The 27781-nt window shown below is 38.5% G+C and overlaps 1 protein-coding gene across 1 annotated transcript in view; it reads right to left on the bottom strand.

The window, feature by feature from the left end:
- Positions 1 to 566: 566 nt before the first annotated feature.
- The window catches only part of BNC1 (basonuclin zinc finger protein 1), a 96473-nt gene continuing 69258 nt past the window's right edge, over positions 567 to 27781 (bottom strand). Inside the window, exons 2-5 of the mRNA XM_074964792.1 lie at positions 7377 to 7479; positions 6985 to 7220; positions 3832 to 5759; positions 567 to 1251 (exon numbers count right to left, since the gene is read on the bottom strand). Coding sequence (XP_074820893.1) covers positions 567 to 1251; positions 3832 to 5759; positions 6985 to 7220; positions 7377 to 7479 — 2952 coding nt within the window. The remainder of the gene's footprint in view (positions 1252 to 3831; positions 5760 to 6984; positions 7221 to 7376; positions 7480 to 27781) is intronic.

A 27781-nucleotide genomic window follows, 5' to 3' on the forward strand; every position in this document is an offset into this window, starting at 1 on the left:
TTTGTATTTTGGCTTTTGAAATGCAGTGAAAACTAAACTGAAAACACCATAATATATTTAATACTGCAAGTGAGCCTCTGACAAAGGCCTCAGGAATAAAATGACAGTCCCCAAAGCCCCAACCCAACCAAAGTACCCCCCCATCTTTATTGACACCCTAGAATACTACTCCCATTTAACATGTAAACATAACAGGATCCAATGGGATGGAGGTTTCTCCTTTGAACTTCGTACTATAAGTGAATAATACTTTGCAAACTGTCAAAAAAACTTCAGTTAATGGTGCCACATTCATCCCAATGCCAGTACTGCTTTCTTTTCCTTAAAGAAGTTTCTATTATTTAACGTGAAACAAAATAATGGTTTAAAAATGATGGCACCACATTTTGCTCAGTGAAGCTGCAAAAGAGCATCCATATAAGTGAGAGCAGAATTTGACCCCGTATGTTAAATGGGCCCAGCATCAAATGAGGTTGGTTTTTTTGTTTTGTTTAAAAATCATTCTAACTCTTTCTTATCTGAAATGATTTACGCTTAGCAAAAAGTCAATTGGGATTAGTATGTTGTTACTGGAGGCTATTTGGTGATCTGGTCAGACTTCTGTGCAGGTTGGGATTCTGACTATGCCTGTTTCGACTGCGAACAGATGAAAACATTGTGTTGCAACCTGGGACTTTACATTTGTGGAGCTGGCGGAGATGCACAGTTTTGTAATGGGCCCTGAAGGTTCCTTTATTACTGTAATTTTTTTGGCATATATGACAAGTTATTGGCAAACTGGAAGGTAAATTTGTAAAGCTTTGATTAGCCTTCTCAATTACAGTACAGTCCGGGTAGAGCTCTTCATTGGGTATTAGGCTTGGTCCTTCACAGCTTTCATCACTGTCATCCAAAGGCATGATGCATTCTTCGCTTCCTCCATCAGAATCCCAAGAGGAACGTGCACTGCTCTCAGACTTAATGCTGGAAGTAGTGCTTAAATCCAGAACAGCACCATCATTCACTGGATCATATCCAAAATTCCCAGAACAGGGTTCTCTGATTTTGCTCAGTGGAAAAACCAAGCTGCCTGTTCTGTTCATTCCTTTGAAGATTACAGAAGTCTGTCCAACATGTTGTTTTAAAGACACATCTTGACAAACCTCCTTAGCCATGTCTTTCAAGAGGTATGTTGCATTGAAATAGTTGTCCTTGAATTCCAGTGTATCTTTGGTCAGAAGCTTATGATGAAGATTTAAATTTGAACTATGTCTAGAAGAACAAAGAGAAGCTTAGCAAAAATGATTTTTTCATCAATACCTAACGTCAGTTGTTTGAAAACTATTAATAAAGAAATAGTAACCAATATTTGGTAGTCTGCGTGAACTGTGTATGTTTAATCAAGTGCCACTATAAGATTAAAGGAGAAAATTCAAACATCTGTACAGGTATTTGGCTTGCCTCGGATCTCACTTGTACCTGTGTGAATCAAGAATAACTCCATGGAAGTCATCAGCCTGTGGTGATACTCTCCTGTGGTGTGGCTACTTCATGCTTCACCCACATACTAGACCTACTGCTGGCCAAGAGGGGTTAGTGAACAGACTAGATAACAGATTTCAGAGTAACAGCCGTGTTAGTCTGTATTCGCAAAAAGAAAAGGAGTACTTGTGGCACCTTAGAGACTAACCAATTTATTTGAGCATAAGCTTTCGTGAGCTACAGCTCACTTCATCGGATGTATTCATCACAGTATGCAACTGATGAAGTGAGCTGTAGCTCACGAAAGCTTATGCTCAAATAAATTGGTTAGACTAGATAACCTCTTCTAGCAGGACTCAGATATCAAGGAGTGGATTGGGTGAGGTTAGATGAGCCAGACAGTGGACTTTGAACCTATCTCCCCCCAGGACAAAGAAGTGAAAGAGACTGGCCCCTGGACCTGCTCCATAGCCAGAAAATAGAGGGCTCAAGTCACTGAAGACTGCTGCCAGATACCATGAAACACGTGTCCTGCTGCAGCTGCACCCATCTGTCCGGTGTGTCTCCCTGAAGAGCTCACTTCTGCTCTCAACAGAACGTTTTGCTCTATCCACAATGCAATTTTCAAACAGGAATCACTTTGCTCAAGCTAAACCAATTTTCTTCACACATGGGCAGTTGTTGCTCATCTCTGATAGCTAACTTCCAGACCTCAGCCATTTTTGATATATAAAGAAGAGGGCTTTTTTTTTGTTTTTTTTTTTACTTCTACCCTTATCTAACTCCAAAAATGGCTGCAAGGGTGTCATCCAGACTTTAACAAGAAAAAAAATTTCTTTCAACAGACAGTTTCATCCAAAAGGATGGATTATTCAGAACATTATCAGCACATGAAAACAGGGGGTTATTGCTGAAAACTTTCTGCCCTGTAACTATACCATTCCTGGTCTAGGCTAGAACAGCATTGCAGTTAATTCTTGTCCTATGTAGAGTTCAGGAACTTTCTTGTGGGATCATTTTGTTTCTCTTTTTAAACTAGGTGCTTGAGGGTAGCAGAATTAAAGTTAAAACAACACAGTGGTGTGGAAAGGCATTTGCAGTACAGGTGTACGAACTGCAGCATGGGGCTTCATTCACCCATCTGTTGTCACAGCTACACTGGAAGGGAATTCACTGCAGGGAAAAGAGAAGAAGCAGCCCTGTCACTGCCCTCCCTTGGGACTCTGCCACTGGGGAGTAGATTTCATTTCTAATCAGGACATCACAGAAGCCCTGCCAGCAGCAGATTAATTCAGTGCATCTCCTGGCTATAATGGCCACACCTCTCCCTGACTGTCTCTGCCCACTTCCTGTACTGCATCGACTGGCTTCAGGTCTCCCAGCAGAATATGTAGTCCTGGTACCTTGTGTCACTATGAGCTCCATCCAGGCAGACTTTCTACAACCAGGGCCTGCAGTCTGAGTTACAGTGGTGTTACACAGTGGAATCAATGCAATGAGTCAAGTTCATAATCTTTAACAATGTTACCACCATTTCCCAATAAAATATACAAAATTGAGGGTTTCAACATAAAGTTGCACATATGGAGCATTTTCAATTCTTGTTTCTCTATTAACTTACGCATATCAGACCTGAAATCAGTGAAATCAATGGATTTACAGTGGCATAAAACAGAAGTACCAGCAGTAACTTGGGCCCATGGTATTTCATTATCTATGAAGTATTGTATGATCTTGTTATTAAAAGACAGTATCATGACACATACACACACAAGGGGTAGTTAATGCTGCATGTTCACCTTTAATGTTTGCATATGCTGATCTTGTACTGTGCAATATTAACTTTGCAGTAACTCAAGGGAAAAATCCTCTTGTCCTTATCTATTTTTCCTCTCCACTTGGTTTAAAATCCTTCAGTGGGACTTTACTTGCATAAAGCAAGGAAAGAATGAAAACGGAGTGAAGCTATTATGAGCTTGCCCCATAGTTTTTGCATTTTAAAAAAAACATTAAGATACACACAAGTACATCTTAAACTCACGAACCCACATGTGCATATGCTGGAAAAGTGTTGAAGTCACACCTTATGCCTTTTCATTGATATTCTAAAGTATTCTTTCAACTATTGCAATCTTTATCAGTTATGAAATTTTCAAGGCTTTATTTAAAACCTTGTAGTCTAATGGAAAGAAAATGTTTCTTTCAATGGATTTTCATTTTATGAACATTCTGATAAGTTATCATACCTGTTTTAGGTGGATACACAGAAAATCTTTGCAGCTCCATATTCCTCAAACACTTATTTACATTTCAAATTAGGCCCCCATTGTGAATGTAAAATAAATATAATTTTGTTTGTAATTTTCTTACCTGTCTCGACTTCTACGAGAAGGGAAAGCAGCATTACAGCCCTCAACTGTGCAAATATGCATTTCTTTCAGATGTACATTTTTATAATGCATTTTTACACTGTAAGGGTTTTTAAAGGTCTTCTTACAGATGTCACAATGAAAGCGGCTTTCTGCCTTCTGAATCCCTAGTGCATGTTGACTGATATGATCCATATCTTTAGAGTCTTCTAAACAAGGAATGGCAGCACCCCTGTTTGACAAAGCACTGAAAAGGCCCCCAGTTAGCAAGTGGTGGTGCAATTCAGTGCAATCATTATTAGGAATCCGGTGCTTTGACTGCTCTTTAATATAAAGAGAGGATGTAGTCACTGGTTTTATAACATCACTGTGGTGTTGTTCTGGATCTTCATACATGATTTCACGAGAAGCTATTTTTAATGCTTGGTTGTCTTCTGGCATAACCTCTCTCTTAGAGTAATCTAATTCATTCTCAGATGTTTCCTTGATGTATGTGTTATTTGGCTCAATGACAGAATCAAAATATTTTGGACCCTCTACCCCAGAGAGAGATTTCCATGAATTACCTGAAATGGGGTGCTTTTCCACCCTGTCGCTCATCTGCTTTTCAATCCTATGCTCACAGGTCTCCAGCTCTCCATCGCTTACCACCTGCAGAGGTGTATCATCTTCCGAGCTGGCAAGGTTGCTGTTTTCATTAGCTGTCTCAACAGCTTCTTTCTCTATTTTGATTGGCATGCTCGATTTACGAGATTTTTTCTTGGGTAGTGCATCAAATTGCAATCCGTTAGCAACCAGCTGCTCAGGTATTGATGAAGAAATGAGAGGTAGAGAAGGGAGTATGCCTGGGGTATTAGCAAGCTCAGCTGGCGTGACTGGACTGCGATAAAAAGGAAGAACTGGCTGAACAGTCTTTAAGTTTGGAAAGAGAACACCGTTCTGTCCAATACTGGGAAAACTGGATTGCACCTTTGAATCTGTGCAAGAGCTGACATAGTTGGTAATAGGTCTACTATCTGGGGTTAAAATGGTAAAGTCCGTCCTTTTAGTTTCTTCAGGTCCAGAGATAGTCAGACTGTTCCTCAGGTCTTTATCTCTGTTGTTTCTGTTCATTGGCATATGGAGTCTTGGGTTGGGGTTTGCGCTATGACGATTTCGACTTCGCAAAGAACTAAACACCATATTGCAGCCTTCAATTGTGCATTTGTGTTTGATCTTCAGATGAACAGCATTATAGTGGATCTTCAGAGTTCCTTTGTCATAAAATGTCTTTTCACAGGCTGTGCAGAAAACGCGCCCTTTTCTTGGCCCAATGCCATTTTTTTCAACAGATTTCATTTTATTTTCTGGAGATAACTGTGTCCTTTCAAGCTTTGTTACTGTATGATGTGAGCTAGAATCACTTAAAGGGGCATCGTCCTCTGTTTTAGTAGTGACATCTGGGCTGTTTATGCTCCTCTCATTTTCAACTTGAAATGAAGTAGAACTGGAAGTCAAGAAGCTGCTTTCAGAAAATGGTATCGGAACATCTTGTTTAGTTTCATTGCTGTGGTCTTGACCTTGCTCAAGCAAATGTCTTTCTGGTGGTGAACCTATCAAAGGTGGAGGCACTGGACTGAAAAACTGAAAAGGCAGCATGAAAGCCATATTATTTACAATGTTCTCAAAGTGATGAATGTTGGCAGGGCTCATTTTGTCCATGGAAGAAGAAAGACTAGAACTTCTCTGATTGCAACTTTCTATAAATGCCCTAATATCCAAATTAGTCGTTGTTGTAGGTATTATAATTGACTGACCTTCTTTCTCTTGAATTGCCATTAGCTCTACAATAGATTTAGTCTCTCCAAAGCGAAGAAACTGCTGCAAAGTAGCCAGTTCTTCTTCATTAGTCATTATGCTCCAGTGATCCAGCACCTTTCCTGAAGCATCCTAAAACAGAACATATTTAAAAGAGTGATACGTTCATTTAAACATATTTCAGAATCCCCTTTCTCAGAAATCCTTCTCCAGCAAGTCTGTAAAATTACTCTACTTACAGACAGTTTGATGGCAATTTTGTGATATTGTCTTTTGAGTTTCAACACGGTGGTGATCTTATTTCTTTCTGAACTAATAGTAATACTGTCTAACAAGCTATTTTGTAAATTTTTTTCACAAAAATTAAGACACGTATAATCTGAACAGTTAGCAACATGTAAGTACAAAGAGCAGAGATGGAGCAATCAGACCAATATTTAGCTCCACATTTAAGTCAAGTATTCTTTCACTGCAAGTTTAATAATCTTCCAAGTAACTAAGATCAGAGAACAAATGAACCTGTATTGATCTATCGCCTGTGTTCACAGAGCATAGCTGTAATTACACTAGAGTGTTGGAGTTCTTTCAAACTCTAGCTATGCCTAACTTTTCCCAATAACTACAATAAATATTTTATCACAGAACATGTATTTGATGGCCTACTGAGATTTTTCACAGTGCATGTAAGAGTTTCTAAGATGATGAACGTAACATCATAAATTTTTTATCTGATAGAGGTTCAAGGTAATTGATTCCATATTTTTAATCCTAACACTAAAAAGAAAGATTATCAAGACCATTAAATATTGATTTGTGTCATAATATAAGATCATAATGCTACTTTACATAAAAGGTAATTTCCAGCTAGTAGCATCTGTGTAAGCACAGATGGCCAGATTCATCTTTAGTGTAGCTCCACTGAAGTCAGTGGAGTTACACTGGAGATGAATATAGGCCATGATGTTTAAATGTTGACAGGTTAACTTGTAAATGTATTATCCCACCATACAAAAATACAATAAAATTGTTAAACAAGACTTTGGGTCAATTCCTGAGGCCTTTACTTAGACAGACTGCTATTGACTTCTTTCCCCTTAGGCTGGTCAATGTCAGTAGATATTTATCTGAGTAAAAACTAAATAAAAACTGAGTCAGGCCCACATAATTTGTACAAGTGTATAGCTGACTTTAAGTCATCTCATGCGATCAACTTTTTAAGCAGAATTCTTCACTGAATTCAATTAAAAATAGATGGCTCAATGTGATCCATGGATACCAAGATTCAACTGAAAGACATTTTAAATTATTACTTTGGTCAACTATTTTTTCGGTATTGACTAGGCTTTCACTACAATACCTGTAGCACATATCCACGTATATAATCCTGCAGTGTCCAGTCCAGTGCATGGAGAATCTGTATCACCTCTTCTTGCTTCAGGACACTGAAGAGACGATCTAGCAGGATTTTAAGGCGGACAGGAATGGCTTGGGTTCCATACAGCATGAGGCTACTGATATCGAAGACCACATTGGATTGTACTATCTCTACCTGGCTTGTTGGATACAGGTTGGGGATCCTTAATTTGCTTAGGGCTGAAAATAAAATTAAAACAAAGTAGAAAAAACATGAATGGCAAGAGTTATACACAACTGAGTGTGATGTATATTAAAAAATCCAAGAGCTGAGATACTGTGTTGAGGAGGGCCATACAAGAACCTAGATAGATAGATTTACAAAAGCAATATTACCATGCACTACCCATCCATGTCGGCACTGGTCACATTGTCGCTGGTTTATTTTTCCAGGTTTGAAACACAGACAACTACAGTTCACCAGAGTGCATCGGATAGCCTGGAAATTAACAAAACAGGTTTATTGGTAACAAGCAACATCTGGAGCATGCACACTAAATTTATATATTCATACATACTTTTTAATGAAGTATAAAAATACATATGGATAACGCATATAGATCACATATGAATACACATATAGATTTAGCCAGGTGGACAGCCCAGTTACCACCTGAGCTGTGAAAGTCAACAGGGCTGCTGCTATGAACTGCCATTACAAGTCACCCTCTAGAGCAGCAGAATATTATGGGCAGCAAAATATTCAGCAACACTTTTGTGGGTGGTTTGGGGCTGGTTGGTGAGCAGCAGTAGAACTGCTAGTGCTGTCCCTAGATATGTGTCAAATAAATAACTTAAATAACCATTAAAATAAATTGCTGTTATCCGTTAGAAAATTATGCTATGCTTACATGCAGCTTTAAATCCATTTTCCAGCAGAGTTTAAAAAGAGAAATGAGCACAGAGAGATAAAAGTTCCATTCCCTGATCATTTAGGGCAAATGAAACATTTAGTTTAGACCATTTAAAATATTTTTGATTGTTTTATATAATTAAAGGAAATTTTAAAATGAAAATTTATTTCAAACCAAATTGAAATATTTTATTTTTAAAATGTCAAAACAAAACATTGGGGTTTTTTGGATTTTTTTTTTATTTTAACCACAACAATTCAGTGAAACTAAAGTGAATTCAAGAACAGTTTCAGTGTCACGGTAATTGCATCTTTTGAAAAAAAAAAGTTTCAGCTAAAACTTTTCACCCAGTTCTAGGTGAGAGGTAATTTAGTGCAATCTAGTGCATCGTATAAACAACATATTTGCTCAACAGAGCATCGTTAAGATCCAGGGCTAAAAGTTATCCCTGGCAGGGATTATTTAGCAGTGTCCACATGGTGGATGTACTCTCCCAGCGGCAAAAGAAGTCCATCGCCCCATTCTCAGTAGCAACACTGTAGTTCAGAATAAGTACTACAAATCCTCATTAATGGAATGGCTGCATTTTGTTTATTCCATGTATTCAATACATCGGGTAGGCATGTTTAATATTAGGTAATATAAGAGAAATTCTTGAGGGGTTATAGATGAAACACAAAGTACAGATAGATTAGCAACCTGTTGCATGGTTTAATGGGTGTACCACTTTGCTTTCACTGGGGTCATCTATAATACAAATCCAAATTAGTATTCAGATGCTCATATGCAACAGGCCAATGTAGCTGTGTTTCCTGGAATACATACTTCCCTCCTTACAGACCCATCTTGTGCAGGAAGTGGACAGACAACTTTGAGGTCCTGGTTAAATCTCCACAGGGATTGCTACAGAGTACAGCATTTGTACAATCAAGTATTTCTTATCTTTGTTATTCTCAGTACAGCACTTAGTGTCCTGAATATACCTTTTACATAAATGAAATATTTATTAAGGAGGAGTTAATGTGAAGGAATTCATGCATTAGAAAGCGCATTGGAATATAACACACTTCATAGTGACTGGATCTAATCTAAAACATGTCTGGATTACTCTATTTTTAAAGCACCTTGTACAGTAAATACAGGGTATACATATTAAAACAAAAAATGTTAATATGAAATAATGAAGAAGGAAAACAGTCATCCCAATGATGTGCACCAAAACAGGACATTAAGAGCTGCAGCAAGAGACACAGGAAACAGGACGAGATTTAAGAAATTTCTGCAGCTCTTTTAAAGTATGTTCTGATTTTGCGGGGGGGGGGGGGTGGTGGCTTCTTTAACACCAAATCATAAAAAAAACAGCCTTTTCCCTCCAAACCAGAAAAATGGAGATCTTACTTACAAAGAGTTATGGAAATCTCTTGTTCCCTGTCTCTCACTCCAATTCTAGCCCTCCTGTATGTATGTAATGCTATCAGGCTGCATTTCCTGTTGCAGTTCTCATAAAAGGCATCCCCAGGGATTCTACAGCTGTCCAATTCATATTAATAGAGATTTTGAAACATTTTCAGAGTTTCATAGTTGAAAATGCTTCTTTTCGAATGGATTTTTCTGTACCCCTCTAAAGCAGTGGTAAAAATTCAAAGCAGTTTTCCTTCAACATACTGAACTTCAAATAAGTTTGGCATGCAGTAGCTGAACTTTCTAAACATTTCTCCTTTCCTCTTCCGCTCTTCAGGAGACCCACACCTAAGAAAATATACAAACTGAAAAGCGACCACTTTCATGGGGCCTTCTGTTTCACACACCATCTCCACCTCAAGCCCCAATCCTGTAAAGACATGTAAGTAAAGCTACTCATGTACAAAACTCTTTGCAGGACTGGGGCCTTGGATGTACCTCATCACGGAGGAGCTATTCGGGGCCACTCTCCCAACCTGCATGGTTTCAACAGCCAGGAGCTACTCCCAACCAGCTTTGCTATTATCTGCCATTCAACAGGTCTCAGGGACTGTTCCAGTTTCTTCAAACTTTAGGCAAAGTTGGAATTTGCTGTATTTATTAATAAATGGTCATAAATGGCCATCAGACTGAGAAGATGGAGAGACCAAATACCTCAATATGTCACACATGAGACGGGGCTCTTTGCCATGAGCATTTCTTCAGCCATTGAGCCTCACTGAGGGCAGGGGAGAACCCTACCTTAGAAGTTCACGTCCATGGCACTCCAGCATACAGTGTCTTTTGTCGCTAGATTTAGAATTTTAAATCTCAGCTGCTTGAGTATCTACAGTATTTATCCTGAAATATGATGAATATTAGTGTGCACACAAATGACTAGGTTCTAGAGACTACAAGCTGAGATTCATTCTCATTTGAAGGAACAAGTGGCAACATGGCCATTCAGCCAACAGAACCATTTTTTGCTTAATCCCTTAAAAAAGCCATCGCAAAATGCTAAATTCTTGAGAAAAGTTTTGAGAGCCCTATAAAGTCATAAAATACACATGAGGCACCGTGAATTGCTTCACTTTAGTGCAGGATATATTGTAGCTTGGATGCTGAAATCTTTTAATAGAACAGTAAAAAGCCATAAATTTCTTTTATAAGGCTAAAAAAAGCATTTTGTGCTAGGCAGATGATTCAGTTACATCACAAGATGTCAAACTATAAAGCGTAGTTCAATTCTTCTACCTCCCTGTGCCATAATATACTATAACTTGCATAGATTGCACCTTCTTCCATAAGGCTATTCTGTTAGTCCCATAAACTAGATCAGAATTTCACAAATGTCTCTTTAACAGCCCCTCCAAGCAATGTTAAAAAGAGGAACTTTCTTTCGCTGTGAGGAATAATAGAAAGATGTACAATAAAAATTGCTGTCATTATAGTAAGTTAATTGAGGTTATTTCACAAGCTTTCACATTCTTTTTTCCTCCGTTGCATTCTGTATGCGACTGACCTCTAAACCTGTTTTTAATTCTTTTTGTATGTAGTTAACTAGATAGTTAAAGTGCATTTAATTTTGCACTTCAGAGGTTTGTATACACCTTTCCTGTATTATGCATGTATCTGTTTCGCTTGACCTCTTATCTTTATTGTGTATATATGATATGTAAAATTTCTTCAATTAAAAAAAAACTGGAAAAAGAAAGAGGGACTTTTACATGCATGTAAGTAGCTATTAGAAGGGCAAATATAAGTCCCCCCTCAAAATAAAAACTGTATTTAAAAAAAAAATCCAGATATTGATGCTTATTGGAAGCATGCTTAGATGTGGCTAGCTCATGAATTGGTCTCTCATCAAACAACAACTCTTAAATCAATTTTTTCTAAACTGACTAAATTTTTAACATTCCAGGTACTGACAGTGCACTCACTGAATAGCAAGGCCTGAAATTTGTTTTAAAACATTTCTTTAAACATGTTTATAAAGGTCTTTTATCCATTCTAGCTGAAGTTTACAATGGGCTTTTCAGCAAGGAATCTGATTATGGCCTTGTGATGGGGTTCTCCCATCACCGGCTAGAGAAGGGAGAAAACTGCCAATTAGAATGCATGTTCAACATCTGTGGGGTGCTTTGGCTGATTGCCTTCTGGCCAGAGAGGGCACAGCTAGATGAGGATTCACTGGACATCTGGACATTATAAGTAGACTGAAGGACCTCAGTAAGGGGAGGAACTGCAGAAAAGGCAGCACTCTCCTGCAAGGAGAGAATCATGAGGGACAAGAAGGGCTCTTGTGAGGGAAGTCCAGATGGGAGGACTGAGAGGGAAGCTGGCAATCTTGTACCTGGGGAGGGCCAGAAGGACCTTTCTTTTTATGGTTGATTGGAACTTATTACACTGGTCTTTGGAGAAGTGAGCAGGCTAGGCTAAAGGACACAAAGATAAAAGGCAAGCCGGTGTAGGGGAGAGTAAGTGGCCAAAGGGGATACTAGAGGTGCAGATCAATGCAGTGTCATGCCCTGATACCAGGAGGCCTACGTCCATGAGAAGGAACAGTGACAGGCCCCAATCTTCCATGTGCATAAATGCTCAGCGTGCTGGGAAATGCATCAATGTTAAAAAAAACTACATACAAACAACCCCCATGAAAAAGAGAAAAATACCACATACTTTTTTTCAGTTATAGTCATCTTTGGATTATTTGTAAATACACTAGGTACAGCATTTTCAGAGAGAGGTGATTTTTCAAGTTGTACAGAGAAGAGCAAAATGTAATGTGGTCAGCTAGATTTTAACATGATTCAACTGAGATTCAAGATCTCAAAAGTTTTCATTCATTATTCAATCTAGTAAAGAAATTTGTGGAAGCTGTGTTTAGATTAGTTCGAAATTAACTAATGTTAACAAGGTTTAATGACCGAAAAACTTATCAAGCATCTAGAATAATATGCTATTCTTTTATAAAGAAACACATAATTACTGGGCTTTAGAATATTTTTGATATATAATTGCTTGATGTGCTTTGTTATCCCACCAACTAGAATGTACACAGAATTTCTTTCTGTAGAAGAAAAGAATAATTTTCCACATTTAATACATGTAAAAATTCAGAAGCCTAATTAAAGGATTGGAAGTACAGATGGAAATTAAAATGAAAAAAAAATTTAAGTGTAATCCTTTCACTCGGATCTTTAATACTTTGTTTCATTTTCTAGAAACATACAGCAGATGTTTAAAGTCTTCTGGTCTTATCAAGGATATTATCATTGCTTTCCAGTTACTCCCTCTTTCCTAAACGTGTCCTTTCCAGAACTATCACCACCCATACAGATACTTTTAAAACTAGTACTGAAGATTTGGGGCCAAATTTGTATCTTGGTTACATCAGCACAACTGAGACAAGAATCTGGCCCACAACTTTTTAGTAAGAATGCATCTTAGCCATTGTCACAAGAGGTATACGTTTATTATCAAAATGAATACTCAAAAGCTAACAACTAATCATTGGAAAGGCAGAGATCATTGCCAAAACATGTTACCTAAATGTAATGACCTCTGACTTTTCTCTCTTGCGATATTGACATGGCTTATGCTTTGTGAGGTTACACTGAAGATCCCTTTTCATATCTCAGTCTTCAGCCTCTGTAGCTAAAGTGAGGCACAAAATAACAAGTTCATCCTGATACTTGGCATACATCTAACATTTGTTTCCTGAAGTTAATACTAGGTGTTTGTGGGCTATGAGTTCACCTTGCAACAGTGGCGACTTTAAAATGAGAATGGCACAAAAATAATAGGAATACAAAACATACCAGTGTGTATGTGCATGTAGCTAAGAGGAGACTTTTCATCTGTCTCAAGTCTGATTGCACATTCAGAATTAAAATCTAAAAGGAATCTAATTCAATGAGGTTCAGATTTGGAGTAAAAGGAATTTAATATGTGCAAAAACTCTAATGGTTGAGGGACAGATTCCCAGCTCAACCAGCCAGGATATCTGCGCTGGGTCATAGTTGCTAGTGCAGGCATAGGGAGAAATAGCAGAATGAGGTCTCTCATTCTCCCATGCAGTTTAGCCTAGTTCATCTCTGTGATGCACAGGACAACACGCTGGTTTACTCCCCTCTTAGGGAAGCTGTAGACATCCATCAAAGAGATCTTCTCTATGGTATAAAGCTTCACCTTGCAAAGCTACTTTGGGGCTTTTTGCCAATGCTTGGGGTGCTCTAGACTTTGGCTCTGTCTCATCACTATTTTGTCACCCAGATCACTAACAAAATGGTGTTGCAGATGAAGTGCCAAAGCTTGCATGCCGTCAGTGTCTCTTGCTGCCATAGATTAGTAGCTTCCCTCCTTGGTCTAAAGGGAGGTGTCCTTGTGGTTTCTGTATGAACTACACCTAATCTGAAAGAAACTTTCAATACTGCATGTGAAATGTGAATTTCAGATCCAGCCCTCTGTGCACCCTATGGAGGGTCTTCCAGCCATTGGACACAAACCCCGAGAAAAAATCCCACTGGATCCACGTAGCCCCCCTGTGGAGCTGGGCTCCACAGAGTACAGGAGATGCGCATCATATGTGGGAGCGAACTGAAACTTGCCCAACTTCTGTGCAATAGAATCTCACCAGTTCCTGTGTAAGAGAGACCTCTGCACCTGTGGAGGAGGGGTTGGTATTTACAACAAAGACAGGGGTTGATCATTTGGTAAATTATCATCTTTTTGTTCTCCCCCGGCTAAAATGTGAAGGATTTTATACCCTCATATTAGAAACTGGATAATAAGGATCCATGGAGATTCGGTTCCCTTTTTTGGTTGGTAAAAATAACACAAAAAGTAGGATGTGTGCCTGGTTACCAGGAAATATTTTCCTGCTTATACCTGTTAAACAATTTACAACATTAAAGGATGTACACATCCTAGTGTGCTTTTAAAGTAACACTGTAAAATGCAAAATCAAAGGTTGATTCAGATCTGATGTCTCTCTCTCATGGATTTAAATGAGAGCTACACATGGGGATCTGAGGCCAAAATTGGGCCTCCTATCTAATTTTCTTGTCCTGTATTGCTAATAACTCAGGTTATTACCACTGAAAAATTTAAAAATCTGATTTTCTTCCCGTTTATGGCCGTTTACTTTTACATTTCACTCACTTTGGACAATCATTGAAATTAGAGGCAAGCACAGCCCTATTAAGTTATTTAGACCATCTTCTTGTCAGTGCAGGACAGTGCCCTACAGCACATTTTAATTTTGCCAAGCAATGAGGCTTCCACCACTTCCCCTGGGTAATTATTTCACAGATTGATAGGTCTCACTGTCAGAAAGCTTTACAAATACTCAGCCTCCATTTTCCTTGTCTTACCTAATAATATTGCTTCCTCCCCGATAATTAATATCCTCATATTTGTAGAGTTCTATCTTATCTGCTCTTATTCAAGCTGTATATATTCAACTTTTGCAATCTTTCCTCCAGCACTTAATTTTTGTTGCTCTGCTAAGCTTCCTACATTTTATCATAACCACAATAGTCCAGATGTTGTCACAGAAAAGCCAGGACTAGGATTTCCCTGCTTTCTTATATGATGATTTTTCTACAGAGCCCACAACTGCACTGTCATTTTTGGCTGCCATATCACATTGTAAACTTATGCCTAGAATTGGACAAACTATTTGTAGGGAGTAATGTGAATAGATAAAATTCACCCATTTTCTATTTGTTAACCATCTAAGAACAGACTTTAGTAATTCAACTTATTGCATATTATTCACTCAACACTTTGTGTGAGACTGACCTCTGTGAAGAAGGCCAAAATGAGGACCATGTACTGTTCTCGGGTACACTGTAGTGGTATATAGGTCTTGTGCTGGTCCTCTCCACAGTGGTGAATTTTACCTTGTACTGCAGCCCAGGGGTTGTTTGTGAAATATTTGCTCAATATATGTCATTGACCATTTACTATTTATAGTGTGTGACTGGTCACCTAAGTGACATGGCATTCTTGTTTCTCCCAGACTGGATGGCTGAAACCTTTCTATACAGGGGAAAGAATCAAAAAGATTTTGAATCCCTCTTCTAGATCATTAAAGGATTTTGAGGTGGCTGCAGGAATTAAAGGAATGGGCCAGATCCTCAGCTGATGTAAACTAGCATATCTCCAGAAAGTCCATGGTGTTATGCTGATTTACATTAGCTGAGGATCTGGTCTATTAATTAAGACCAGACTTCATATATTGCTCTATGGTCCTCCTCTGGACACTCAGTGTTTATTATACTTCTTTTTTGGGGTTCTTGGTTGAGATTGTTCAGAACAATGCCTCAAATTTAGCCACACAGAATATCAGGGTTGGAAGGGACCTCAAGAGGACATCTAGTCCCACCCCCTACTCAAAGGGGGACCAATCCTCAATTTTTGCCCCAGATCCCTAAATGGCCCCCTCAAGGATTGAACTCACAACCGTGGGTTTAGCAAGCCAATGCTCAAACCACTGAGCTATCCCTTCCCCATATCTTCCCTTAATGATAATCTTCTAAACTGCTCTGAAAATCTCTGCACTTAAATCAGTCTTCAGTTCATGGTGTGTTTATATCCAACACAAGTATACTTGTCCATTTCAGATTCTAACATTCATGCACTGGTATCATGTTGTTGTATTTAGGTTCACCACTATGCTGAAGAATATTTAGACTAAAATAAATGAAGCTATTTTCACTGGGGGGGAAATAATCCTTAAGATTTCTATTTATATTGGTCCAAATGCTGAGGTTCTAAAGCCCTGCAGGATTTGACACATTATCTTTTTGTTTTATAAACAAAATCTCTCTCTTGGGAAGATATTATGATAAACTGAGAGTACATCTCAAGCATGGATCCTTTAAGAGCCCACAAAAAATGTATCATCAATGCAAAATGAGTACTTTTCTTTTAATGAAAAGAAGACAGCGTAATATAAATTCTCTCATGAATATCCAGTGAACAAGTTTTATAGTGTTTTGACCTGAGAATATACACATGGATATTTTGAACATATACAACTTTTGAGTAACACTCTTTATGATAGGAAAATGTTTTTACAAGGACAGTAGGATGGACTGCATGACCCAAGAGCTTTATTCCATATTGAACTTCTATGAATATCAGTTCCAGCTGACGCAGATAATTTCTGCACATTCTTCAGTAGCAAATCAGTAACAATGTTACAATGCACATTACATAACTGCCCACAATACTGAAATGTACAGACTGTAATACCCTGCAAAATTTAAGCGATTACGTAATACCCCTTACATGAAGCAGAGAAGTTTCTTTTAGAGTAAATTTATAAGGCAACCTATTTCTTCAGTAGCAAAAGGGTTCAGTGAAATTCTGGTCCCCTGCACAAAGGGCTTTATGCAAGAGACCAGCATGTAGGACAGGGATGGGATAGACTCCTCTTCCCCAAACTGGAGGCAGGCCATGAGGCACCTGCAACTTCAACCCCTGACTTCAACGACAGCAGAGTGCCTTTAAAAATCCCACCTACACACAAATATTGTCATACCGGGGTGCTGACAGGTGGGGTCCTAAATCCATGATTAGGCTCCTAAATAAATGACCGCGATTTCAGAAGTGCTGAGCAGCCAAGCTCCCACTAAAGTCAAAAGGAGTGGCAGGTGCTCAGCACCTTTGAAAATCTGAGCAAAAAAGCTTTCACGTAGGAAGCTAACTATGGATTTGGGAATCTAATTTAAGGCATTCAAGTTTGAAAATTTTGGCCAGTCTTGTGACACCGCTAAACTCGGCATAAATGTGCATTTTTGGGAGATTACACCCCGTAGGCATACACCTTTCATTCACAATGTTTACTAGTTCTGAGTATATTTTATAAAAGAAGACTGCAGAAAACACAGTTAATTATCTGGATCCCGAGCGTATGCATTCAACTATGGACAATATTTTGTATTTTGAATCAGATAATCAAACCTGACTTCCCTTTATACACCCACAATTTGAGCATACAAGTATATGGAGGTACAATTTATATAATTTGAATGTCTACAAACTAAGTTCTGATTTACATCTGATGCTATCCCATTGCCTTTTGTTGACTTGAACAAGATATACGTCAGTGCTGAATTTAACCCCAAGTATCTCACTTGTGGGTAAAAATTGATGCTCAGATACTGAAATGCTTAAATTGTCTCTGCAATATTTTGTGCCCATAAAATTGAGGATGCAAAGGAAGTCTGGTGCAAGATGGAATTAGTACTGTCTACGTATGTTTTCTATATATGAGCCCAATATTGATGACTCTACTCAGTCAAACCACCCATATGCACGAACTTCAAGGGCTGGAATGGACCTCAGACTTATGGGCCTATAAATGCATACACATACACAGTCACTTTGTTAAAAACTTCTCCTGATAAAATATTGCATTGAAAGCAAATGTCTGCAATAGAGGATTATACAAAGTAAAGACTTTTTCAAAATTTAATGCAAGCATTCAGTCTTGCTTAACAGCAACGTTAGTAGCTGACGGCTAGGTGTCTAGGACTGAGAGCCTCAGATAGTGCAACTGGGAGAGAAAGTGAATGGAGGAGTTTCTCAAAAAGGTAACATACCAGAAGGCCAGACCTTAATGATAACATAACTTGTGGGATGAAAAACACTCCTCATGCAAGCCATTTACCCTCCAGGGCCCCTCAAGGCAACCTCTGTTAATGGCCACTGTCAAAATAATTACTAAGACAAAAGAAAGCGCACACACACATGCACGTGGACATACACACAACTGGTACTTTTTAAGCAAAGCACATTGGACAGTAAAGCCCAAATTTGCTGTTAGACCTTTATAGGTACATGATCTTTGCAATTAATCTTACATATTTATAAATAACAGGTGTGCACTGAACGATTGTTTTCTCAAACCATGAAAAAGATTCATATACTTTTTTATTATCCAATTAGCACAGAACAAAGAGAAGTGGGAATTAGGGCTAGAAAATGTCTCAGTGTCATTATCTCATGGGTATTATTTAAGCTTGACCCTACAACCAAACTGAAATTATTTTCATACATACTGAATCAGTAACAATGTTATAATGCACATTATATAACTGCCCACAATACTGGAATGTATAGACTGTAATACCCTGCAAAATTTAAGGGATTATGTAATACCCCTTACATGAAGCAGAGAAGTTTCTTTTAAAGTAAATTTATAAGGCAACCTATTTCTGGTAGCACAGGAAAATTTCCCACTATATATTCAACAATGAATCACTGCATACTCATTTGACAAACCACAGCTGTTTAACAGTAAAGTTTTTAGTTAAGGATTCTGAGGTAGGGACAGGTCATTGAATTTGAACAATGTGAAAGTTATTAAAATAAACCTGATTGCTTCTCATTTAATGTTATACATAGGATGTTGCATACATACAGTTTGCACATATTTATGTGTACCCTGCATACCTACATATTCAACACCATGTTACACATTGAAGCTAGAGAACCACTAAAGTTTAATTAAAACCCCCAAAATCCTAGGTTAACACAAATTTAATGTGTCAGATTTACACACAATAGTTAGGAAATGAAAAAAATATAAATATTAAGTTACCCACATTGCACATAAATGCACACTTGAAAACGTACAGTAACAGTCTTACTAGTATTAAAAAGTTCTATAGATGAGCACTGTGGGCGAGTTAATGTTGCAAAGATAATCTTAACTTTTTCCTTTCTTCACTTCGCTGGTTAAGTCTGCAGCCATAATTTTGTATGGACTTAATTTTTTGCATTTAATTTTTCTCTCATACTTTTAAATATTTATATTTTTAAAAAGGAACAAACACTAACCATGCAATAGACTTTTTTTTGCTTTACACAATTTTGCTTTACACAATTCCATAAATTGTAAACTCAATCACAGTGTGTACACACACACACGATACTGTCTGTGATGTTACAAATTTACATAATATTTTGTGCAAATCCACAGCACTGCAGGCAGACACGCAATTTAAAAATAAGTAATTTTTCCCCTCAGCATGAATGAGACCAATTTTAAAATGACTTCTAACACTGTAATTTAATACCTATTTTCAAATACACACAGTGACTATTTCTCATTGTGGGCTAGCCACATGTGAAATTTGAAGCGTTAAAGTGTGAGCATTTTTTCATTATCTATGTGTTTGTTAAAAAAAATCTTAAAGTGATTTTAAGGCATGAAATGGATATTCACTGTTCATAACTCTAAAATGTCTATGGAGATTCCCCCCCACCCCCCCAAAAAAATTATTCATCTATGGGCAGAGCCTGAGCATGGAAAGTTTTAGTCCCACGAGAAAATTTTTTGGAGGCAGTTATGGGCAATTAAAAAGGGGGCTGCAATGAAAGTTGTTTTACCATCTTACCTCTAGCACTTGCTAAGACAAAAATGGTGACTGCAGAGAGAAAACATAACAAAAATAGAGGGCCTGAATCTGCACCAAGAAGCCAATTACAACAGGATAAGGCCCAAAGGACCAAACTGCAGTCCTTACTCACTGGGTGTTTTGCCTGAGTAAGGACTTCAAGATTCAGTCCTGAATTTCAGCTTAACTGCATGGTAACATTTACCATATACCAGAATATATAAAAACTGCTTTTAAAAAAATAAAGCATGCTGCAGAAACCATGTTTTAAAATAAAAAGAACTGAGATCTGCTTGCATATGATGCACTCTTAATATTATTTAGATGAACTATTGCTACTTTATTGCTGAAAATATCACCTTAATTTGTGGATTATCTGATTGGAAATGAAATTATACACCCGTATGAACAGATTTTTTATAATATTGTTCAATGTTACTGAGGGTACAAGTCTGCTTTATTCAGGACATTTGGTACCAAAAGGCCCAAACCTGTTCTTGCTGCAGTCAGTAAGATTTCACCTCAATTTTCAGTGAGTGCAGAAAACTTGGAGAAAACTTTTCTGTTATTTTAAAGATGCACATTTCCGGTGGGTATGTATGTGTTTGCGTTTATCATTCTTGTTAAGATATGAAGGAAAAGTGCAAGAAGGAAAGGTGCGAAAGATTAAAGAATATGGAAAACAATTAAACATTCTTGTTACAGTTAGTCTTTCTAGGAGTTTTATTTGGGGTCTTCAGAGGAAAAAATAAATTCCCTCATGTATAGGGTTAGAAATGTCTTTCACATTTGTTCACCTATTGCTAAAATATAACTCTGTTTATGAAATACTGTGTCTGTTCACTAATACCAAAGATTAATTCTCACCAAAATGCACAGTTAGGGAAAACTTAGTGGCATGATAAACCTAGTGGTATACAGACAACGTAATAATATGGGGGTATGCTCTTTGAAAGTCAATTAAATATACTAATGATCCTTTTCAGCTGAAAAAAAAAACAGGGGGAGGGGGAGCATTCTTCAGCATATAATGGTCTCTTTCTGTCACCATCACCAAAATAAAGAAAAACAACCCACATTATTCTCAGCAATTGAAAATATCCCTGGCATCCTTCATCAGCCTGGAACCAGAAAGAACACTGGGGCTCCCCGAGTCATGTTCCAAGTCATGTTCCCTGAATGTTTGGAACTGAACCCCAGTTTCAGTATTTTAAAAATCTGACTATAGAAATATTGAGACTCTTACCTGAATCAAGTGCCTATGTATTTTTCAGTATGCTGAACTATATTTTTGAAAAGACGTTAAAAATAGAAATGTATGATCTTTTTTCCACCTAGAATTTTATCCTTACAATTAAAGGCTATTAGCTGGCATCCCCTTTAACCGTCAAATTCAGACAGTGGCAGTTCCATAGCCACAAAGAGAAGCAGTAAATGAGAAGAACATGTTACTACACTGCATTTGAGAAAGTTTGGCTCCAAGCTATGCACTGATTAATATCAGATCTCCTTCTTTACTTGCCTCTTGACAATCTTGTCACATCTGGCTGACAAATCCTTACAAGCTTATCCAAACCAAGGCAACCCAGATCATGCTCAAGGACTAGCTTGAAGGAAGCGGCAACACCAGCCATGCACTGATGTGCCATCATGAAACTAATGAAGCTGACTTCACTTGCAGACTGCAGGAACACGAAGAAACACAACATGCCTGAAGGTTTTGCAACATAACACAGAGCTAGCTCACCAAAAGATAAGACAAACAATCAGCTCCTGAGGTTCAAGAAGCCAAGTAGTTACATGATTTTTTTAAAAGGGATTTATAAAACACTTGCATAGCAAACTCAACCAAATGAACACAGCACAGTCTACCACTCCAGATCAGCTGTGCAATTTAAGTGCTAGTTGCCTTTCAAATAACGATGAGTTTTAAATTAAAACAATGAAAAACAGTTACTTTTATTTTCCCTTTCCCTCTGCCTTTCAAACTGCAAAATCACAGTCACCCATGAGTTCCTAAATTATCCAATCTAAAAGAAACATTTTTTAAAGCAGCTGTCATTTATTACCCATAGCATTTTAAAACACGATTAACCATAGCATGTATATATCAGAAACCCTCTCCATGGGTTTGCAATACGCCGACTCTTCATTTTTAAAACAAGCATTTCTTAAACTGGAGGCTAGGGTACTTGACCAATTAATAGAGCAGAAAGTAAAATGCTTTTTCTTTAAACACATCTACCAAAATAGCACTGGGTTAAGTTGACAGTTAATGCCATATTTATTTTTCTTCGTGGCAAAAAATCGTAAGAAATAAAATGAATGTCTTAAATTCTGATTCACTACTTAAGCCTCCTAATTACTTCAAAGTAAAAACTGAAATACAGACATGCAGACTGGATCTCTAAGAAAAAGACTACTGCCTTATTTTTCTGGATGCTGAATAGTGAGCAGTGAATTGTATATAAAGGGCATACATTAGGCTCCAATTTGTGCTAATTCCACTAGAACTTCATAGTGAAATGATATTGTTGTCTGGTCTCCAGTGCATATATACATCACAATAATGATAATGTATTTGCTTAAAGCACTTGGCTCAGAATACATTTAAGTCGCAAATCACAGATTTTATTGCTATTAATGTATATTCAGGACTTGTACAATTAAACATTCTTAAGTATTTATGATTTACGGATGTCACGGATCCAAGCAACGGTTGTTTTATTACAGCCTTCTTAATATTTTGCATTATTTATTTTCATAGAGCCATAGAGCTGTTCACTATGTATTTCAGGTAGAATAACAGGCTTTTGTAAATAAACTAGCCTAACGCTTCCACAGTTTCTTTTAGTAATGAAGGCAGAAATGGAGAGCTGTGGTTCAAGAATCACTAAAGGTATTATCCAAATCAACACCACCTTAGATTTTCATGTTTCCACAGTACATAGCCACAAGTAGAAGTTGTACAGTGAAAATATACATTCATATACAACTGCAAAGAACTTTCCTTACCTCAGACATTCTTACTGTGCATATGTTTCCAGAGCTATAAAAAACAGGTTCCCATTCCCTCAGCGACTTGTACAAAGAAGTGCTGGAAACACTCCTGTCTGTACAAGTACTAAGGCAGAATCATCACACGCCTCTTTACTCTTGTCTGAATCTGAGCACCTCCAGGTCTGATGTATGCTCAGACTGTGCACAGGGGAGTGAAATAAGATCCTCCCTCTTGGTGTTCTCCAGACCTACAGTACTAAGTTGTGTCTGCATCTCACCTCTGCAGTGAGCTCTCACCTCAATGCCCCAGAGTGGTGTGTTCCAGCATGTCCCTCCAGTCACAGGGCAGCCCCCTCACAGCTGCCTTGAAGAGGCCATGACACTCATCTTTCACAGAGATTTGATCAAAAGGAGTCACAGAGGCTTGAGGCACTCCTAATGCAGTGTGAGGAGATTCTACTCTGCTCTGGCAGCCTAAGTAAATGCATTAAATCAATGCAGCTGACCTAAGGCCTATTACCATTTTCCTCTAAAAATGTACAACTATCTGCAAATAAGCTGTGAGGTATTTATTCTTTAAATTACTTATTTTTAGCACTGACATTACATAGTAGGGTTTTTTCCCCCAGACTTGGAAGTGTGGATTATTTATTTATTTATTTAGCATTTGCAGGTCTTAAATGTTAATTCATTTTAACTGGAATCTGTTTTCTTTTAAAAAAAGCTATATTGATTAAAATTTCTCCATCAGCTTACTTTTCAGGAAGATTAATTGAGTTTTATTTCTTTTTATGAACACAACATAAAGGTTTGAAAGACTTTGATAAAAATATACCAATTGGAGACTTCCGGTGGGTAAAAATATGAGCAATAAAGAGGAGCAGAGAATTAATTACCATAATTGGGCCAAAATCTGTTCCCAGTTACCCACATGTGGGGTTGTACGCAGGTGACATAGAACAGAATTTTGGTCTCCTAGTCATCCCTCATCTGATAAATTTTATTCCTTGAGCTGTTAGGATTCCAACTGCCAAGAAACAGGAAGCAAAAATAAATGAAAATTAAATAAAATAAATACATTGTCAATCCCATTCTCTGAGTGCCTGTTCTGGCTCCTTTATATTAGTTAGTATTTCGTATAGAGACAAATTGTGATATACATGGACAACTCACATTGAACTCAAGGGGAATTTTTTATGAGCATCTGAGGATAATATTTGCCAAGGAGGAGATTTGTACCCCCATACTAGAGACAGCAGGAAGTAGGATGGTTGGGGAGAGAAGTCAGCTAAGGTAACAATTACTGATAGGATTTTCTTCCTTTAATTGTATTTGTTATTTGCTATAGGTGTGTATGATGTTTTACAGACAGAACCTGATTTGGATCTCACTTACTACTGGTACAAACGCAGCATAACCCCATTGGAGTCCATGGAGTATACCAGCATAAAAGCAGTGTGAGATCAGAATCAGCCCCAAGATCTCAGAGTGAGGTGCACATGTTCCTCTAAGTCTCTGCTTTCCAACACCCCATGATGTTTCTCACACTGAACTTTAACAAGAACAGAAAACAGTGAGGGAGATTTAGCTTCAACCACTGCCTGCTGGTCATTTTTGACAAAGAGTATCTGTGTCTGAACAGTCAACTGCTTAGGGCTACATAGGTACATGAGGCTGCTTGTCTTCAATTTCAGGGCACTTAACGATCTATCCCCCTCTACCTATTTTCTCTCATTCACCAGTGAGATTTAGACTTCTGCCTCTGCTTGTCCCATGATGCCATTCTCCATCACCCACTTGTTATATTTTCAAACAAGAACCTTCATGTTTTCTCCCAAGCTGCCCCTCACCCTCAGGAGAAGCTCCTCATAAACATCTGCAAAACATACACATTATCTTCCTTCACAACCCTCCTCAAAGCTCTCCTTTACCTTGATGCCTATAAAAAACTTGACAATAGTTAGGCTTCTATTACCAATGCTGATACCATTGCCTGTCAAGCTGACCAGTGTTGTTTCATTGGCTATGTCTACACTGCAATGAAATACCCGCAGCTGGTCTATGTAAGTTGATTTGGGCTACAAGGCTATAAAACTACAGTGTAAACATCTGACCCTACAGTGGGGGGCCATCACAGAGACCAGGCTCCGCAGCCCAAGCCCAGCTGTCTATGTTGCAGTTTTATAGCCTGGCAGCCTGAGCCCCATGAGCTCGAGTCAGCTGATGCAGGCCAGCCATGGGTGTTTAACTGCAGTGTAGACATGCCCATTGTTATTTTGTACTCCCCCATCTGTCTGAGGGCTCCTAGGTACTATGGTTATACAAACAATAAATAATAATAATTAGTCTTGAATTGCCATGGGTCTACATAGAGATTCCACTGGAACGTCAGCCCCTCAGAGAATGCCCTCTGATAGTTACTGTCAATGTCTTTCAGCTTGTAAGCTGTGTGGAAAAATAGTTTCTTAACCAACACAAAACAGCAACCACAAAGTTGTGATCAGCATACTGTTAGCTAACCTGACTCTTCAACAGCTGTCTTCTAACATGATACAATTCTGTTATGACGACAGTGTCTAACCACATGTTCACTATTGTGTGAGTCTTTGTAAAGCCAATGGCCTTCCTTATTAGTAAGACCATATTTCATTCCTAATTTAATAAGCAGCAATGCAGGATGTCATACCAGGGATGTGTCTACCTCATTGACAATTCTTCAACAAAAGCAAGAAGAGTGGTTTAAGATTATATAAACTGCCAGGTGGCCTGAATTTATTTCAAAATGATAAGTGATTAAAATTTAGATCTGTGGCAAGCTGTTCTCCCCTCTAGTCAGCTCAGAGGAAGAAACTCTTTCTTAACTATTTGCCACTCACCTGGTAGAGATTTAATTCTCATTACAGAATTGGCAAACTAGCTATAGTGAACCATTTCTTTGACTAATTTAGCTTTCTCTGTTCATGTATTATCCACAATCAGATTTTGATTTTTTACACATTTTTTTCATTATTCAGAATTGTTCAATGAACACTTTGTGTGAACATATTCTGGCCCTGTTTTTTGCAAACTATCCACTATGACTAGGTCAGTGGTTCTCCAACTTGTTACTGTCTGGTCCCATTGCAGTCTAAGCAAATGAGCTCTGGCTGCACCTTCACATGTGCTAGTGACAATATCCATCTTGATATCAACGTCTATTGAAATGATAGAATATTAACATATTTATGTTACACATAACACATTTATAATAGTTTTTCCTCATATGTTTCAGTGAGATGGACAAGCTTGTTTTTGTGCAGCGATTATCCAGCTATGTAAAAACTAAGACAAATGGAAACTGGGGAAAGTCTTGCAAAGCTCCGCTGAAGAACAGAGATTAAAGGGGATACAGCTGTGAAGGGAAAAAGTGGGGGTATAAGGAAGTGTGGTCTAGTGGGTAGACTACGGGACTCAGAGTCAGGAGGCCTTCATTCTAATCTTGGCTCTGCTACTGACCCGCTGTTTAGCCTTGGGGAAGTTATTTCACCTCTTTCCCCTTCTCCCATTTTGACTTGTCTATTTCAACTGTGAGCTCTTTGAGGCAGGGGCTGTTTATTTGTATGCACAAAGCTCAGTCCAGTGGGTTGAGGTCTTTAGGTGCTAACATAATACCAACAGTGATAATAGGTATGTGGAATCAAGGCATAATGGAGGTTCAAGGGGAGCTCCTTTCTTTCCAGCCTAGTCTCTTTGAGTCTCTGCCCCAGCCTATTTCCCCCTTTACCCTACCCTCTTCCCCATCCCATGGCTCAGCCTGTACATTCAGTGCAGCACAGGAGTGTTTATGAGTATGTAGGTCACAAGGTGAAGTGCTTGAATTACTTATTTATAGCAAAGAGAAGAGCTCCTATTGGGGAGCTGGCTGGAAGGCTGTTGCTTTTGCTCTAGTTTGGTTGTTTTTTTAAGGACATCATCATTGCTTTTGGGACTGTGTAGGTGCAACACAAAGACAGACCCAGCACCGAACCCCAGACCCCAACACCGTGGAACTTGTAGGTGTTTGAGATCCAGATCTGAAGTTTGTGGCTTCATCTTATTGATAGAAACCCCCCCCCCCCACCACTAATGCTTTGATTACGCTGAGGGGACAGAACTGGTCTAACTGCTGCAGCTGCTTTTTGTATTCCAGTGAGCACCTATTTTCTCATCAGAGCACTGCCTGTCTCTCATTCCTACTGCTGGAGTTTGCTGCAGTGATGTTGACCTTTGCATCATGCCTGCTTGACCTAAATTCCATCACATGCCCGGTGTCCCTCTTATTTAACTCAATGCTGGCAAAGATCCTGGCACTTATCTTATCGTCTGCTGACTCGTTGCCTTGGGGAGTTGTGTGGGTTAGACATTTCACCTCACATCAGCCATGAGAAGAGAGTGGTCAGTCTGCAGAGCAATGGGTCACTTTTAGGTGAGGGAAGTATGACAGGGATAAGAGAGTTGTCACACTACAGTGTGGTTCAATACTGAGGGAACACAAGAAGTTGGTGAACAGGAGTTATAGTATTGTGCAGTGAAGGATACAGGAGCAAAGACAGCGGAGAGTTTCTTCTGTGACAGGGATCAGTAGCAACAATCTGCTGCATAATAAATTTGTCTGCCTCTCTAACCCTCCCTCCTCACCAACAGTACACAAAAGGAACATTTCACAGATGGCCGTTGTATCACTTTTGCTTGAGATTTTGTGAAATTTCTAGTGAAAATTATTTCCCTCTCATTCATGTGCATGCACACACGCGCACACACAGATTTTAGCAAAGAGCAAAACTGAACTGCTTCTCTGAAATGTGGCAGACAGGTGAAATGTCAGGGGTACAAACCTCACCCAAAACAAAATGGCGACAATTTTCAAGCTACATTTTATGTAAAGTGTCTCAGCCCTTTTGCATAGTATTACTCAAACTGTGAACTCTGTGCCCTGGGGTCAGTCTGAATGAGGCTGGGATGGGTTTGTTTTTCAGGTAGGGGGAAGTCAGTGAAGTAATGTGCAAGAGACAGA

This window comes from Natator depressus, chromosome 10 (assembly GCF_965152275.1).
Source record: "Natator depressus isolate rNatDep1 chromosome 10, rNatDep2.hap1, whole genome shotgun sequence".
In the NCBI taxonomy this organism is placed as follows: Eukaryota; Metazoa; Chordata; order Testudines; family Cheloniidae; genus Natator; species Natator depressus.